Source organism: Protomyctophum parallelum, assembly GCF_964188405.1.
Source record: "Protomyctophum parallelum genome assembly, chromosome: 9".
NCBI classification, from domain to species: Eukaryota; Metazoa; Chordata; class Actinopteri; order Myctophiformes; family Myctophidae; genus Protomyctophum; species Protomyctophum parallelum.
In genome coordinates this window covers 35,729,963-35,747,397 of record NC_139706.1, presented here as the reverse complement: position 1 = coordinate 35,747,397, position 17,435 = coordinate 35,729,963, and the positions used below count along the sequence as shown (strand labels likewise).

The window sequence follows — 17,435 nt, the reverse complement described above, 5'->3', positions numbered from 1 at the left end:
TTCATTCAAATGGTTCTGTTGGCTGCCAGTAAAAAAAAAAAGAGGCTCAGATTTGTAGGACACGGAGAAATGTTCATGATATGTGGAACAAAACACACATACAGGCCAATCGATTTGGGTTTCACTATTTATTTTCAAAGACAACCTGTCCTGTATTCTCTCCAACAGATTTAGCAAACCTTTTTTTCAGATTCTTAATTTTAGTTTTGAAACCTCTTTGCTAACAAGGAATGCTGCAAAAGAAATACCCTATGTTCAACAGAAGGTTATGACCACAAGTGTAATCCATTACTACAGTGTTTTGAAGTTAACACAAATAAGATGGGAGAAGGTAAGGTTGGACACCTAAGTGGTATAAGGGCAGGGAGCGTGGGATAAAGGACTTGCAAGGTACAGCAAACTTGTTTTTAAACGGAGCAAACAGGAAGGGTAACTCTAGGTCAGCATGTGGGGAACCCTTTATATTAACCTGGAGAAGAGGGTAAAATTTCCCATTTAGCCTAGCATAGATTAAAGAAGCAGACTTTCTGCTCCTAGGAAGAAAAAATCTTCAATAATCTTAAATTTTTCTCAAGTATACCTAGAAAGCATCAATGAATTACTCTAGATAAACAAAGATTGTGACTGATTTATGCATATTGTAGTTTGCTGGCAGGCCTATGAAACCATCCAGCACTTCCAGGAAGGCGTCAGGCCTCACTTTGCAGTACATGTGCAAAACTGTTCAGATAGGAAACTAGTGAAGGGGAAGGGAACAGGAGACATGTAACATTTAAACAGCACAGTTTTACTTAAAAATGAAAATTATACACTGTGTACACAGTCTACTGAAACTAAAATATCCTAAAAATGAACTGTGCTATAGTTTATTACATGCAAAGGTTAGGAATCACAAACCTACGTAAAATGGCCATTCTCATTTCCCCCCCCTCCCCCATGTGATAAGTCAAAGCTATGGCAACAAATACCGCAAAGCAGTGATTTTGCTGTAATTGAAGTAAAATTCAATAACATGAAATCCTGCAAGGGGAATACTCAAGACATTTGGTTGATAATAGTGATGATGTCGATTTCACAGCATCAGGCCCATGTCTGGTGTGTAGGTTAGGGTTCTGGAGCGAGGGTAGGAATATGATCCATGTCAATCACCTTTACACAAGCAATGAAACTAAAAGCTGAAAATAAAAAAAATAAAAGGAACACACTGGAGGCAAAAAGAAAGCCCAAAAGCCACCAAATGCACCTTAATACAATTCACCGCTGCTCCATGCCTGCCAATAGCATTGTCCAGTGTCAATTAATACTAACTTAATAAAAATAAATCCTTGTGATGACAATGACATCGATTTTGTCATATCCAAAGTTCTTCCTTTCAGGGATTTGTAGAGCTGGTCTGCTTTCAAGGCAGAGGCTCTCTCCTACGTATGCATTTCTTGATTTTGTTTCTCTTCCGTTGTATTTTTTTCCCTCCTCTGCATGCGTTCTCATCCAGTCTTGCACACATCCCACTCACGCACGCAGACAAGCACACAGCACTCATCCGTCCATTCTCTCGCACATGCGACACGCGCAGCTGGACTCCTGGCCCCGTCCATCGGGGGAGAGGGGTGGGGGGGGCGAGGGAGATGCCCCGTCAGGGCCTCTGGTTGGAGGAGATGAACCTGGCTCCTCAGCACTGAGTCCTCTGGTTGGAGGAGATGAACCTGGCTCCTCAGCACTGAGTCCAGACATTCATACACAATGGGTCCATTCACACACATGTCTGATAGCGTGGCCGATTGGGGGAGGGGCACATTGAGGATGGCGCCCTCTCTGGTCGGAGGACCGTGGAAATTGTGATATGGTTCGGCTTAGTTCGCAATTACTGTTTTCGTTGTTTTCCGATGTGTCATATCATGACACTTCAAGGTTTCTTGACTTTTTGGATGTCCTTGGTTCTCCCCGGGCAGACATCAACTATGTTGTTATTTGAAATAGTTCTCAGTTTTTAGTAGACCGCTCCAATAACGCAGAAGTTATGTCGGCATGTCTCAACGCATTCGATGTAGATGTTTTGCTTTTTTGCAACATGTAGCCAGTCACTCATTCTCACTCGCACCCACTCGCCATCTCAAACTTCATTTGGGCTGGTTCCCCGGAATTCCAAATGAAATCCACACTTTTTTCTTTCAGATAAGATGCAGCCATGGATCCCACGAGCCAAGCACAATGGATCTAATTTCTCTCACACTCTCTTTCTCTCGCTCTTTCTCTCCTAATTTTTTATGTTGAACAGAGTGCTGCATCACGAACAAAACTCCAGAATACCCCCAGAAGCCTTCTAGAACTGGAATCCCTCAGCTGGCACGTTGGTGGAGGAGTTAAAGCCATAAGTCCCACCCTGGATGGCCTCTGGAACCAGGCTGGTGTCTTCATCAATCTGAAGGAAAAAAAGCAACAAAAACAAACATGACATTAGCATGCATTATTATACTAGTTACTAGAGTTTTTCCAATATCTCTTGTCCAACTTACATCGTCAGATGAGAAGAACTGATCAATAATTTCATAGGCCAATTTATAGATGTCCTCATTTTCATGATTCTGCAGCTGTTCCACCTTCTCCAAACCTGAGAAAAAGAAAATACATTTAACATACTGTACATGATTTTTCAGGTAACCGAATATTAAAACACCAATCCCAAGAGGGAACCAGGTGGTTCAACTCACCGCCACACTCCTCAATCAGGTTTGCAATGGTTTCCGCCTCATCGTCAGCCATCTTGAGGATGTTGCTAAGGCCGTCCAAGACCACCTGCACCACCTGGGCATCCTTCACGGTCAGCAGATTACAGAATGGAGGGATTACCTTCTTCTCAATCAGGTGCGCCACCTATTGCGAGTGAGGAGTACACGTGCAGCAATCAATCATTGACCAATGCAAACGGCGACTTTATAACCTAGGTAAAAATGCTCAAAATCTTTCAAAAAGCCAATCTACAAGCTCACGATGCACTGTGACCTTGTAAATGTGCCATCGCTAACGCGTAAATAGGGCTGAATAAGTACCGGTAGTATTAAAGTATTTATTTATTTTTACCACGGACGCCCCATCTGAAAATATTTAGTTCCAGGGACCCCCCAGAAGCAAAGATTTGAGTTAAAAATGTTCGCTGTGAAAGAATATATATTCAAAGATTTGTACACATTTTCCCGATAGCAGATCTACAAGCTCCTTGTGTATGTGCTATTTTTCAATAGCTAAAGTATAAAATAATGGTTAATGTGGTTAAATGCTAATGTCACACAGATCCAGATCCGGTTTTCATTATGGATCATTAGAAAGCATTTTGTTTATTAGTCACACAGTGACTGAGTGATTAACAGTGAGTGATTAATAAGGATTCATCAAATCATAGCGTAGACCAATTAATCGGGATTAATCGAATCGTGACCCTCTGAATTGGAATGGAATTGTCAGGACCTAGCCATTTCCGCCCCTAGCATAAATACAGATGGTCGTGGTGTGAGGTAAGGGAAAAGGCCAGATGAGAATGAACCAGAAAGCATGGAGTACCAAGTTACAAAGAAAGGAGAACAATTGTCCAGGACAGGAGCGGATGTGAGGGTCAGTTAGTATACCTGGTCTTTTCTCCCGCTTATTGTCAGGTTGCTGATAGCCCAGGCTGCTTCCTTCTGAGTACCAAAGTCTCCCTGGGAAGAGATTAATTCAAAATTAGCTAACCACATTATATATGCTGTTCACATCTTTCCCATGGGAATTTAAAGGACCACATTGGTTTGGTACTTTGGTTAGGAAGCCATTAGATTTCATTGTGACATCAAGATCTAGTCCACAAAAATGAGAATGGTGCACACTAGTGTTGGTGAGATGCTGCTGACCATGATAAATAAATATAGAAGGTAAAGAAAAAGGCCACACACACTCATAGTCACAATGCAGGATTTATTTAAATTAAGTGTAAACCAACCAACGTTTCAACTTGGCACGGTCTTCTTCAGGGTATGAAAATCTATTCCAACACTGAATTTATGCAACTTTCTTCTGTCCAAATTAAGCTATTGTTGTTTTAATAAATTTCAAAGCATGGATTAATTTTGAAAGTTTAAAGAGAAAGATCTGGGTTTACAAACAAGATTCAATAATCAATGACGTGTTAACCATGCAATGAAATTCAGGCAATGTTGATTGAATTATATTATATAAGTAAGTTCAATACATTAATGACTTGTAATATAAACAAAATAATGCTTTTAATGAAGGTATATATTAATGTGCAATATATGAATGAAATAGACAAATTGCATGCATTGTCAAAATCAATAGACCACACATCGGAAAGGTTAAGTAGAAGTATATTGTCATTGCATTAAACATTCATCTATTCATTCATCCATCTTTTCTGATCATTTTATCCTGTACCTGCCTTATTTTAAAGTCTACACTCTGCAATATAGCTCTTAAAGCAATATTTCATGTTTCAGTGTACATGCCTGCATGTTTGCTGACATAAACATGATTGTTTTGCTCTTTTGTAATTAAAGTAAAGCTAGAAAGACCCACCTTGTCAAGCAGGTGGATGATCATGGGCACAAGCTTGGCATCAATGACCGCCTGCACCTGCTGCTGGTTGCCTGCTGTGATGTTAGAGAGGAACCACACTGCCTCCTGCAGGATAGGAGAAGAGAATACAGATGCACAAATCATTTGTACTGCATTCAGTATATGACTGAAATAGGTTTTCCTGGAATGTTTCAGTGCCTGAGCTGGATCAGACCTTGCAGAGACGGCACTGTGGGTGGGGCGAGGGCAATCTTGAGGCTCTAATCATTGGCCTGGTCACCCGAGCATAGAAGCCTCTGTTTCTTTCAGTGACAGGCCTCAGATGCACTCCGATGTCAGCATAGACCCATGAGTCTTCAGCACCCTCTGACCACCACCCAGTCGTAACACACATTTAGACACTCATACAGACTACCCCACCCACCACCCACCTTCTCACTGACTAACGCTAACGCGAGATCCAGGATTTCTTCTTTTCTTCTTCTCCGTCTGGTTCCTCGATGAGTTAAGCACCTAACAGTAGCTGTCTGCCCCAGCTAAACCCATTCGTACAACATTCAAAGCAGTACCCAGTCTCTGGTTTCATCACTTCCAAATAGCTCAGGCTTCTTGCTACTAAGATGATGTAGGTTATGCATGTGTTGGAGCAAGACGAGGGTACATTTACCTTGTTGATTTTCTCCTTGGGGTGTGTGAGTAGAGAGGGGAAGTGGCCAAGTGCGTCACAGTTGAGCACAACCTGAGTCTGTTCATCTGTACCAGTCACGATGTTCCCTACAGCCCTCAGTGCAGCAGTCTGGACGAAGAGAGAGACAGTACTATTATTATAATAATACACAAAACACATGCAAACAGGTCTTCTCTCAGTGTTGCCATTCTTGTCTGTGTAACACATTGTTTTACTCGTCTTGTAGGGACACCACTATGCCTTTTTAACCCATTTAGGCCTGACGTTGAAATTTAAAAAATGTCTTTAAATTTTATTTTTCTGAAAAACCTCATGTTTCTATATCAGTCGTTCTCAATATTTCATGTCAAGGACCCCAAAATTTGGATCTCATGTTAGCTTTAGGGGCGGTGGTGACTCAGGGGTAGAGTAGCTGGATGGTAGCCCTTAAACCGCGAGGTTGCTAGTTCGAACCCGGGCTCCCCCAGAGTTAGTGTGGAAGTGTCCTTGAGCAAGAAACTGAACCCCTAATTGCTCCTGATGTGCTGGTTGGTGCCTTGCACGGTTTCCGCAGCCATCGGTGTATGAATGTGTGTTTGAATGGGTGAATGTAATGCACAATGTAAATAAAACAAATGCACCAAAAAATGCACCATTTATATGTAATATGCTGCCGACCCCCATCTGAAAATATGTTGTTCCAGGGACACCCCAGAAGAAAAGATTTTGTATGCAGATGATTCGCAAATCTATATGACCCTTAAAAAGGACAGAAACGGCTCCGACACCTCTGCTTGACTGTCTAAGTGACATCAAGGCATGGATGGCTCTAAACTTTCTAAGTGTCAATGAAAGTAAAACGGAGGTTATAGTGTTTGGACCTAGTGGTCCTGGTATCGTTCCCACTTGACCTAGGCTCCCTGCAGCCATATGTGAAACCTGTGGTCTCCAACATTGGCGTCAAACTAGACAAATCAAGTCTGCGCTATCCTTCACTGGCTCCGTGTACGCTTTAGAGTTGATTTTAAAATTATATTGTTTGTTTTTAAATCAATTAATGGTTTGGCTCCTCTATATCTGTCTGACCTTATTGAGGTTTATACTCCTCCAAGGTCACTGCGGTCTGAGGGCCAGCTAAATCTCAGGGTCACAAAGGAGACCAGCGTAAAGTCCAGAGGCGACCGAGTCTTCTCTGTTGTAGCCCCCAAATTATGGAACATGTCAAATTGGCCCCTTCCATCGAGACTTTTAAATCTCGCCTTAAGACCCACCTTTATACCGTGGCTTTTAATCCCGCTTGAGTTTCTTCGGTCCTTGTAAATGTTTTGTTTCACTGTGACGCTGTTGCATCTTGTACTTTTGTGATTTGTCTCAGTTGTTTCACTTTTTGGTACTTTGTTTTCTTGCTGTAGTTTGTTATGTGTGGTAGCTATAGTGTTTCTCCTGTACAGAAAACCCCTTTGTAAACCCTGAGTTTTGAAACGTGCTAAATAAATAAGGTGGATTGGATTAAAACTGAAACTCTGAAAGAATATATATTCAAAGATTTGAGGCCCATTTTCACGATTTTTTGCGCGGCACCGCTAAAGTATAACATAAATGCTCAAAACACCAAAAGGGGTTCCCTCCAAAAATGGGTTAACATGAACTCTGGTGTTCCTAAACTGGGTATGTCATAACAAAAGAGCATTCATGAAAATAGCACATCTTCAAGCTCACTGTGTTGCGTTTGTAGATCTGCTATTTATTGCAAAGAGATTTGGTGTAAAGAGAAAAAGGAGGGCCGAGTATAGTATATTCATGGGGGACCCGACCCCAGCCAACTAAGTACAGTATACAGGGTTTTCAACCTGTATGGTACCACCTGCAATACTGTTTAATTTATCGCTTTAGTTTACTGGCATTTTATCACATGTTATTACCATTAACATTCTTGCCTAATATAATGGCTCATCTTCAACAACACATCTGTATTCTGTTTGGCTCCCGTAGGAAGTCATGCATGCAATATATTATTATTAAGTCCTTCCCTCATTCCATACCTGGACTTTGACCTCCTGGTGACTCAGCAGGGGTACCAGGTGAGGAACGATGCCAGAGTCAATGACCATCTGGATCTGTTCATTTCCTGCATCTGTCAGGTAAGACAGAGCCCACACAGTGTCCACCAGGATCTGGAAGAAGCAAACATGGGTCAGGAAAAATGAAGCTCCTATTCCAAAATGATCCTACAAAAGGATTTTAAGACCAATACAAAATAAGAGAGAAACCCGCAACACACTAAGGCCACAGTGATGGGCCTCGTCCGCCCTGCAGCCTGCGCCGCAGGTAGCGCATTGCCACGCCGTCACACGATCCACACTGCCCCGGATTGTGGATGGAGTCATATTCATGGGTATGGCCCAGGCAATATACGCACAGGGTGTGCAGCACTTTGGAGGTCATGTCGGCCACGCAGCTTCGTACGTGGTCTTCCAAGGAACCGGACCGCTGGGGCAGGGGCTTGACAAGAGCCCCTAGATAGGCTACCGCATGCTAGCATCAACACTAAGTTAGAGCAGTGGGCCGCCAACAAAGGGAAAGCAAAAATACGTGCAAAAATAGAGAGAAGGGCCCTCTGTCTATTCTTCAGAAGTCAATTCTGGGACGAAGTCAGTATAGTCAAGATACGTCCGGGTCTCCCGGGCCTTTTATATCACGTGCCTGGAGGGCAGGACTAAGCACCCACGTGACATGCCCAGCCAATCCTTGTCTGCGAGTGTTTGACGTAATGCTTCTGTATGTTCACACCAGAGAGCACTCTCACATAGCGAGCTATCGAAGCACAGTTTGATTAATAAGCTCTTAATTATTCCTGACTAATCCAAAATATTTCTACACTGACATCAATCATGCAAAAACACTGGCATAATAAAAATAGATTACGGAAATATCTCCTTTGTAACTACAGTAGCCCATTTCCTGGTTGTTGCAAATCGATGAATGCATCTTGTGATTTTCTCTGAACATTAACATAATTCACCATATGTATTAATCCAGAGCAATCTACAGTAAGCAAAAGACATGGTAATACATCAAATACATAAAAATAGTCCTCATGAATCATACGTAAGCTAAGAACCTAACAGTCTCTATATAATGAAACTATGCATATACAGTTATACACTATAGAGTGCTATGTCTACATGAAGTGCCATTTAAGTTGACAACATAAGTTGAGCATATGCATACGCCTGTAGGCCGTCAAGGCTAGGGCAAGTGCTATGGGTTAACATGGAGTCTGAAGAGGTGGGTTTTCAGACTATGGCGGAAGATTGGGAGCGAGTCTGCAGTTCTGATTGCTATGGTTAACTGCATTCCATAGTTTGAGCCAGAAGGGAGAAGAGTTTGGAACATGTGGAGTGTTGTCCCGGTGTTTTTAGCGAAGGTACTTCCAGCCTCCCTGCGTCGGCTGGTCTGAGCTTGCGGGGGTTTGTAGGGTCCGATGATTTCCATTATGGATGCTATATTGTCAAACTCTACATTTTGTGGCAGAAATATCGTGACTATGGAAAAGTCTATACCGAACAAGACTACTCCCACAATGTATTCTGTGATACTTATTAGTTAAATCTAGTGATACCACTGAGGCATCACTAGATGATTAATAACAGATGTGCATTTAATGCAGAGAGTGTACTCACGCTGACATCGGTGTGATGGATCAGCACACAGAGAGCTGGCAGGATCTGAAAGGAACGAGGGAGAGAAAGATGATCAGTCACCAAGTGGATGTAAAAACAGCTGCTATGGAGGTCTTCATCATAGCTTAAGACAGTGGGATGAAGACGGAGCAGCAGCAGACCCAATGTATAGCACACTATTGGAGATTTTCCACTGCACGGTATCGGCTCATCCAAAAGTTAATTTAATGTGTACGTTTTGTCCTGAAGCAGTTCCCACAAGCAACAGAATAAATACACAACACCTGAAAAAACATGCTAAAATTGACATGCTCCACTATACACATTTAGGTCACATGTTCACGCTTATTCGCTTGAAATACAAATAAAAGCTGAACTTTCTGATTGGCATCGATATGCGACGGAAACATGCAGTCATCAATATGGCCCTAAAATCCCACCACAAAGCACATAATTATGCAAGCTGCATGGCCAATACAAGACCATGTCTATACATTATTGTATTGTCCCTGTTCCTATTAAAGTGCATACAAATCCCGGCTAGTGCTCCCAGTTATGGAGAATGAAAATCATTCTAGAGAACTGGCAAAACCACTATTCCCAGGTTTTATCACACAGGCCAGCCACTCTCTCATCTTAGTATAAACAACAGGTAGTAACCTTTATTTATAGAGCACCTTTCTAAAGCCAGAAACAAACAATGGTAACAGAACATTACACAAACTGATAACAAACAAAACATAAAAGTGCAAGGAGCACAAAGGAAGTATTAGCCTCCTCTCCGTTTCCTACCTCCTGAATAGTCTCCATGGGCGGTGGGGGGTCTTTGTGGCGGCAAAGGTTGACCATAACCCAGGTGACATTGCGAAGGAAGGTGATGGGAATGGATGGACTAATGAATGACAGCAGGGGCTTGACAACACCCAAACTGATCACATAGTCTCGACACTGGGGGCCATCGCCTAGAAGAGTGAAAACGTGTTATACAAAATACACACACACACAAAAATGGAGATTACACCTTCAATCGAGAGAAAAATCTATTTATAAACTCCAAATTTTAACAGGACATGCAGAATGATCACTGACCTATGATGTTGCCCAGGGCCCAGACAGCCTGCTCACAAACATTCTGGTGAGGAGAGTGAAGCAGCCTCAGGAACAGTGGCACAGCATCTACAGGATGAGATCGCATCATTTAGATTACTACCTCAATATCCCAATGAGCTTTTCTCACAATGAGTCTGTGTGGCCTAATCCACTGACACAGGTTATCAAAACAATGCTATCCAACGAAATCAACTAGCGACCCATTTGAAACTCTAGTTAATTTGTACAGTATCAGTATCAAAATAACGGTAGTGGGTCGCACACACCAAGACTTCCAGCCTTCATCAGTGTGGACACTGATGAAGGCTACTACTGTTATTTTGATACGTTTTGAACAGGTAGCGCACCTATAGTCAGAGCGTGGTGGTCACATGAAGAGTAATTTACAGTAAGTGTAAATTTAAACATACACATTTTTTTGTAAGTTTATCCCATTTTGGACTGAGGTTGATTAAAAATGGCTTCTAAATCCTAACAGTTTTCTGAAAACCCTGTTTCTATGTCAGTGGTGCTCAACCATTTTCATGTCAAGGACCCCCAGAATTATCTGTATTTGGCCACAGACTCCCATGTAAAAATATGTTGTTCCAGGGACCCCCCAGAATCAAAGATTTGTTAAAAACATTCGCTCTGAAGATTTTTCAAAAATAGCAGATCTACAAGCTCGTAGCACGGCACTCGGTGCCACGCTATGAGCTTGTAAATCTGCTATTTTTCAATAGCTAAAGCATAAGCAACATAATGCTAAAATGAAATCACCCATCCAGAATGGGTTATCATCATTATTATTATACTTGACACCTGGCCAGCTAGTACTGTTGGGTGGCACCTAGGCGGTACTTACTGGACTGAACAACAGCTTGGGTCTGTTCGGAGGTACCCGACGCTATATTGGTCAAAGCCCATGCTGCCTCAAACTGTAGAGAGGGGCTGCAGAGGACAATAGAAAAGACGAGTTAGATTGGAGTACAGCTGATGAGTCATTTATTTTCTGTCACCCGATACAAAGTGAAAATTGGCCACTTGCATAACTGTACTTATGCAAATACTACATACTTTAATGTAGGTCAGGCTAAGCCCCACTAGCACATCTGCCTGAGTTTTAAGCACAGACTAAATCAACTTCACAAGACTGGTAAAGAATTCTATACCTTCAGCTCTGCGACAAAAAAAAAGAGAAAACTGGGGGTGGCTATTAGTGCATTCAGTAAATAAACTAAATATTTTTTACAAATGCCACCTATATAATACACTAACTACTGTTGCCACAGAACCTCAGGCCCAGCATGGAAGCGTGACGTCACAGCATGACATCGCCTTATGTAAGTGGGCGTACAATAAAGAGAAGTGGTTGAGCATTAGCGCAATAACGCAAGAAGCAAGATGAAGAATCTTATTCTAATAAGAATCAAATTAGGGACTATCCGAGAAAGCCTTGGAGTAAAGTGATTAGCGTCACTCGTCCCATATAAACCAGCTACCTACATACAGTCAATATAAGCCCCAAGGTTCTCCCCTAGGCCTAGGTAACGGAGAACCTCTGCAATAACTACTGTTAAGAGGGTAGGCAAAGGCAAATAAGTCAGGCAAGTTCCGAAAATTAGAGACAACATATCGCAATATATCAAATCACAGAAGATATCTATTCCAGAAAGAAATACCGTAACCGGTTTCAATTGTTCTAAGGTACGGTAATTATTTAGTTACAAGCTTGTTGATACTTTACATTGGTTAAATATTTAGAAAACAAACACCCAAACTACTAAACTGGTAATTTTGAGTGACACTGTTGTTGAGCACACACACACAAAAGTGTTAAATATGGAGGTGCAACATTGCTCGGGTATAATTACAAACGTACTTGTCATCTCTGTCAAGGCAGTGCACCAGAATGGGAAGGATCCCAGATTTGATCAGGTCATCTATAGGAGGGTTACGGTCACTAGATAACAACTTCCTACAAAAAAGGAAACAAAATCAAATGTAAGAAAATTCATAATACTTTTGAGTCTTGACACATACAATATGAACACAGAGGACCAATAACATACAGGAATATTTGAGGTGTCTGAAGCGTGTATGCTGCTGTTGTTCACAACACTTTGAGTGACTGTCTGGAGGACACAATCTCTTTATTACACAGCACCAGCTACAACGTAGAACATGGCCCAATGTCCAACTGACAGCATTATAGTTCGGTTCAGTAGAACAGGAAAAACGTTTGAATTACACAGACTACTGAAAATTGTGGGTGCAAATTGAGATAAAGTTCTATACGAGATGTGACGTGTAATGGGTCCATTTGAGTTCCTACCTGGCAGCTTGAACAGCACTCAGTTGCACCCCCTGGTTGTCACTGGTGGCATTCTGAAAGTAAACACCACCATTAACACAACAGCAGATGGAGGGAGCATTGTCAACCATCACAAATCTGTCCTATCATGCCCGCATAAACCTCTCAGAATTAGATTCTAAAGCTTAAGCTCAACTTTACTAGCTCTATAAATTATATACCAATACTGCCATTGCAATGTGTTACATTGAGGATGCTATTACTTTTGTGATTATTTTCCCTTATGTAAGCACTACACAGGGAATGGAGTAAAAAAACTGAATAATAAATATCCAACTTACTTGTACTATTGCTTCAAGTGAGGTGTTTTGCTGAAAAAGATTTGGTCAGACTTGGTCAGTAATCAGTCTCTATATATTTTGTGTCAAACTTCACTGAAATGCATAGCTTCAGTCCAAAAGTCTATATACAGTACATAGGCCTACATACAACTCAATAGACCTGAAAGACAAAACATACAGTGCTGGTACTATTGTTTAAATTTATTTTCTTCTCCCAAAACAATCATTATGCCAATTCCTCCATGTAGTCCCTGTCACTGATAACCCATAGTGGTTGGTCATGTGGGAGGGTGAAGACAACCATCATGCGTAGTTTCACCTGCCAGTGAGGAGTTTCACCGGGAGGGTGCAACACATGCAGAGAAACAAGCTACTCTTCTTATTTCCTTGTTGAACCCAACCAAACTGTACGATTTGTGTTGATGATTGTCCTTGTCCTACAAGTAATTGTGACTAATGATTAAATAGGCCTTTTCTCAATGAACATGGAGGCATAAAAAAATACATTTGTCTTTGCCTTTTAGGAACAAGATATGACAAATGACGTAATACACAAAGCCTTCTGAAATATACAAAGACATTACCGACAATGACAGAATTCAATAATCTATTACAATTCACTATGGTCAAAACAGACCATATCGTTGTCATCCACAACAATCATTTTCCTCACTGACTGGGTAGATATGTCCAAGCAAGTAAGAACTAAAACCATGACCTTATTTGGGCTTAAGATGATTTTATAAAAACAAAAGAGCACAGCACTGTGGAAATAATGATTTAAATTGCTCAAAATGTTGCAATTATGAAATAATTGTGATAGAATTGAGACAGGCCTGCCAACCTGTTAGGCAACCACTAGTACTATGACGGATTGATCTCACTTGCTGGCTCATAAGGGGCACTTTACAGATGCACTCGTCTGCAATTTGCAACTGGACCTAGACAAGTCTTCAAGTGTGCCAAAATAAATTACTGTTGTTTTTGTAAGCATCATCACCTTTATTTATACTCCGAAGTACAGTCAAGTATACTTGTAATGCTCCTAATATTGAATGATATCTTGTATGTCTTTATAATTTTGTATGTCTTTATAATTATGTCATGATGGATTGAATACACAGGACCACAATGGAAACAAGGCTTTTTCTGTTATCCATGTACCTCTGATTGAATACTTAAGTTTGCAAAAAGTACAATTAATCAATGAGCCCTAAAACTATACCTGGTTTTATTATATGGTCAACAATGTGTTAAAAGCAGAGTTAAAATTGTCAAGTGCTCAAGGACCACAATGGAAACAGACTTTTCGTGTTATCCTTTTAGCGTAAACTTTTGACTGTACTACCTGTATTGGTAATCATATCATTAATGTTAAAGTTCACATCTAAGTCAAAAGCTGTACTTGTATAGGAGGGGTAAGCATGTGCCAGAGTGGTGAAAGTAGACAACCAGATCTATAGTTTTTAAATTTGAGTTCTCATTTTGTTCAAAGAACTCTTAGTAGCAGCAACCACCATGACATGGCATGCCCCCATGTTGGATTACCTTTGTGGATTTGTTACCTATGCCAATCATGCAGACTACATTATGTGCCGTGGACCTTTTTGCCCCTAATATACACAGTATATAACTGCTATATTTGTCAAATTAATCTTGGCCCGTTTCTTTACTATTTTCTTCTCCTTGCTCTCCCTTCTCGCTGCCATTCTCCCCTTCCCTGAAAACGGGCGACGCTTGCATAAAAAATAATTTGAATCACTTTACGCCTGCAAAGTGCAAACCCGTTGTGACAATACAATATATTTTTCTGAACCATCAGATACATAATTCTATGATCATTTAAAAAGAAAATAAAGTGCCCAAAACTAAAACGATGCAGTGTTTGTTTACATTTCTGCCACAATCACAGGGACAATATCTCTGACAATTAAGTTCTTATCTGCTTCACCAGTAGCATATTCCAAAGGTATAAATACTATAAAATAATTTACGTTAACTTGAACATTAATAAACACAAAGAAAACATACCGATCTGAAATCTCCATCTGCATCAGAGTCGTCACAGATGTCCTCATGGGGCACATTCCTCCTCTTAAGAAGGTGTTCATCTCTTTTGTTCTGTGAAGAGGGGAGCAAACACGAGTCTTTATACATGTGGCTTTTTCCAGTCAAGAAAGATCATGCAACCATATTAGCCAGTGGTTACTGCATGTAATCAAAAGAGCAGAGTCTTTGTTTAGGACTACCATTTATTTCAGTTGATGACAATATGAAGTTAACTCAAAATTACCTTGCGGAGTTCCACAACCACCTCAGTCCTCTGTCTTCTCATAGTCTGTTTGAGATAAATTATGTTAGATTCCAGCAACTGGACACTTCCAGCAAACATGTCCAGAATAAATGGCAGTGTATTTGACATTAATATATGGGGTCCACCAGTCCAGTAAGAGGACATGGGTTCCCATTCGCCTCCTGCTAATACCTAGGATTTGAAATCAGCAAGCCCACATACAGCTTATGACAGCACTAAACAAACTTCCAACATGCGTCAGCTTGGGTTACTGCGACTGGCTTACTATGATATAACAACCTCCCCATTTTCTGATATGAATATATCATGCACATCTACAAATGACTGGCCTAATATCATTGTGCAGAAAACAAATCTATACCATCCGTGTTTCACATTCATGGGTGCTGTTAAGTTTATGCAAAGAAAATATTATGTGGGAATCGTGATAAATATGTATTCATCTGTTTAGATATATGCCTTTACTTATTAGCTAACCGTATCTTTTGCCTTGCCTTGGAACAAGAAAACACTACTAGTCTTGATCGTGTTGATGCGTTTTTCTAGGCGTGTACCTCACTAGAGAACCAAGTGATCAACTAGTGAAGAAAATACGTGCCTAATTAACTGTGGTTATGGTGTAACCTATAGATGTAATGTTACGTAAGGTTACCGTGGCCATATAAACCATGTTCACAGTAAAACGTTAACAATAAACTATTGGTGGATTTATTGACAACGGTGCGAAATTCAGTAAAGAGACCATTTAAAATCCCAGGTAGCAGTGTAGCTAAGAGGCTAGCTAGCTGGATTCCGCCATTGTTTTTGGTGTGAAAGACGGGGGATGGGTGGAACTGCAACCAGCAGCACCATCACCAACCAAGCCCTAGAGCAGCGGCGAGCTTTAGCAAACGTTAGCATTCAAAGTAGCTTCATGTGACATATGGCATCAAATCATCTTAGTTGAACAACATCTCAAAAGTCTAGTCCACGTGCATTTAAACAACACATAATTCCAACATCATAAGTTGCAGCAGGGAAGTTATTAAAAGGCCGAAGAGGATCCCGCGAATGACATGCTTGAGTTACCGTTAGCAACGTTAGCACGGTCCCCCTGTGGGCCTGACGTAAGAGCACAGCTAAAAGCTACAAGGGTTGATCTGACGTTCACTTAGTTTTAGGCCTTGGGCCCGTTACGTTGTGTTCTTTATGAAACCGTTTGAGTTTGAAGTGTTGTTATTTGATCGCCAGGACCCTTGGGTCTCTGGTCCGATGATACCACCATTACAGGATGGCTTGGAGCAGGGCCTGGCCTCCTGGGCTGGGTGGGTGCAGACAACTTTCATATCGGCTATAAATTAGAAGCGACGTCACAGAGAAACCCGGCCGGGATCCTTTACAATATACTTCGTCGCGGTGCGAGCCATTGGTTAGACAAAATAAAGACGTTAATGCAACTGAGTAAAGTAACAAGTTCAACATGCGTCATTTTTTTATATTTTTTACTAGTCTAGGGACTCGACGAAAGGCTCGCCCGGCGATGTATAATACATGAAAGCCCCGGAGCAAAAAAGCAAATAGCGCTAAAGATCCATCCGATACTTTACCTCCAAATCACGACCCTTATTCTTGAAATTCTTCAGCCGCTGATTGTCCAGTTTCTCGTTGTCAGCCATGTCTGCGATGTTGATTGTATTCAATCAATAACTCTTTATTAACTTAACGTAATTATATTTTAGCCTAGTACCGAGCTTCCCCTGATCCGGTTCCCTGTTCTTCAGTTCAGCCCTTTTGGTTCCCCGGACTATTTTCTGATGGTGTGTCCGCGGTGCATACTGGGAATGCCGGTGGTGGTACGTTCGCTGTGTCGTAGATGGGTGGGGAATTCCCCCTTTCCTCTCATTGGTCTGTCTGCGGATAATGACAATACATTTTATACGGACAAGCGCCAGGGCGCGCTACAAACAGTGTGTGTGTGTGTGTGTGTGTGTGTGTGTGTGTGTGTGTGTGTGTTTGTGTGTGTGTGTGTGTGTGTTTTATTTTTTATTTATTTATGTTTTTATTTTATTATTGATCAAGTCAAGCGCAAGATCGGCATGAAAAGTGGAAATTAGTCAAGTAAATAAAAGTTAAAAAAAAAACTAGTGCTACACATAATAACTAGGATAGAAGGTATCAAACCTAGCCCTGAAACATGACTGCCATGATAATTATCATGACATGTATGAAATACGAGAGTCAAGAACCATGGCTAGTATCAAACCTAGCATCTGTCTGTCTAAATAAGTTAAAATAACATATAATATCCTATTCCTACTTGCCAGGTTACCACCAGCATAGCTCTGATTCCATAGCCCTAATGCTTCTATGATTCTGCCCTGCATTGCAGGAAGAATCATTAGAAGCATTAGGGCTATGGAACAGAGCTACCAGCCACCAGCAGTAAACAGATGCATGTGGCAAGAAAATATGCATGCATATTTGT

General features: G+C 41.2%; 1 protein-coding gene across 1 annotated transcript; it reads right to left on the bottom strand.

The window, feature by feature from the left end:
- Nucleotides 1-109: 109 nt before the first annotated feature.
- kpna4 (karyopherin alpha 4 (importin alpha 3)) lies at nucleotides 110-16,804 on the bottom strand. The gene is made up of 17 exons (XM_083773578.1): nucleotides 16,558-16,804; nucleotides 14,951-14,995; nucleotides 14,689-14,778; nucleotides 12,658-12,687; nucleotides 12,338-12,390; nucleotides 11,885-11,980; nucleotides 10,868-10,953; nucleotides 10,003-10,089; nucleotides 9,706-9,875; nucleotides 8,914-8,958; nucleotides 7,273-7,404; nucleotides 5,231-5,359; nucleotides 4,564-4,668; nucleotides 3,621-3,692; nucleotides 2,709-2,871; nucleotides 2,514-2,608; nucleotides 110-2,419 (listed from the first exon to the last, which is right to left on the bottom strand). The coding sequence occupies exons 1-17, from the start codon at nucleotides 16,624-16,626 to the stop codon at nucleotides 2,321-2,323; spliced, it is 1,566 nt and encodes a 521-aa protein (XP_083629704.1). The 5' UTR covers nucleotides 16,627-16,804; the 3' UTR covers nucleotides 110-2,320.
- Nucleotides 16,805-17,435: the final 631 nt, after the last annotated feature.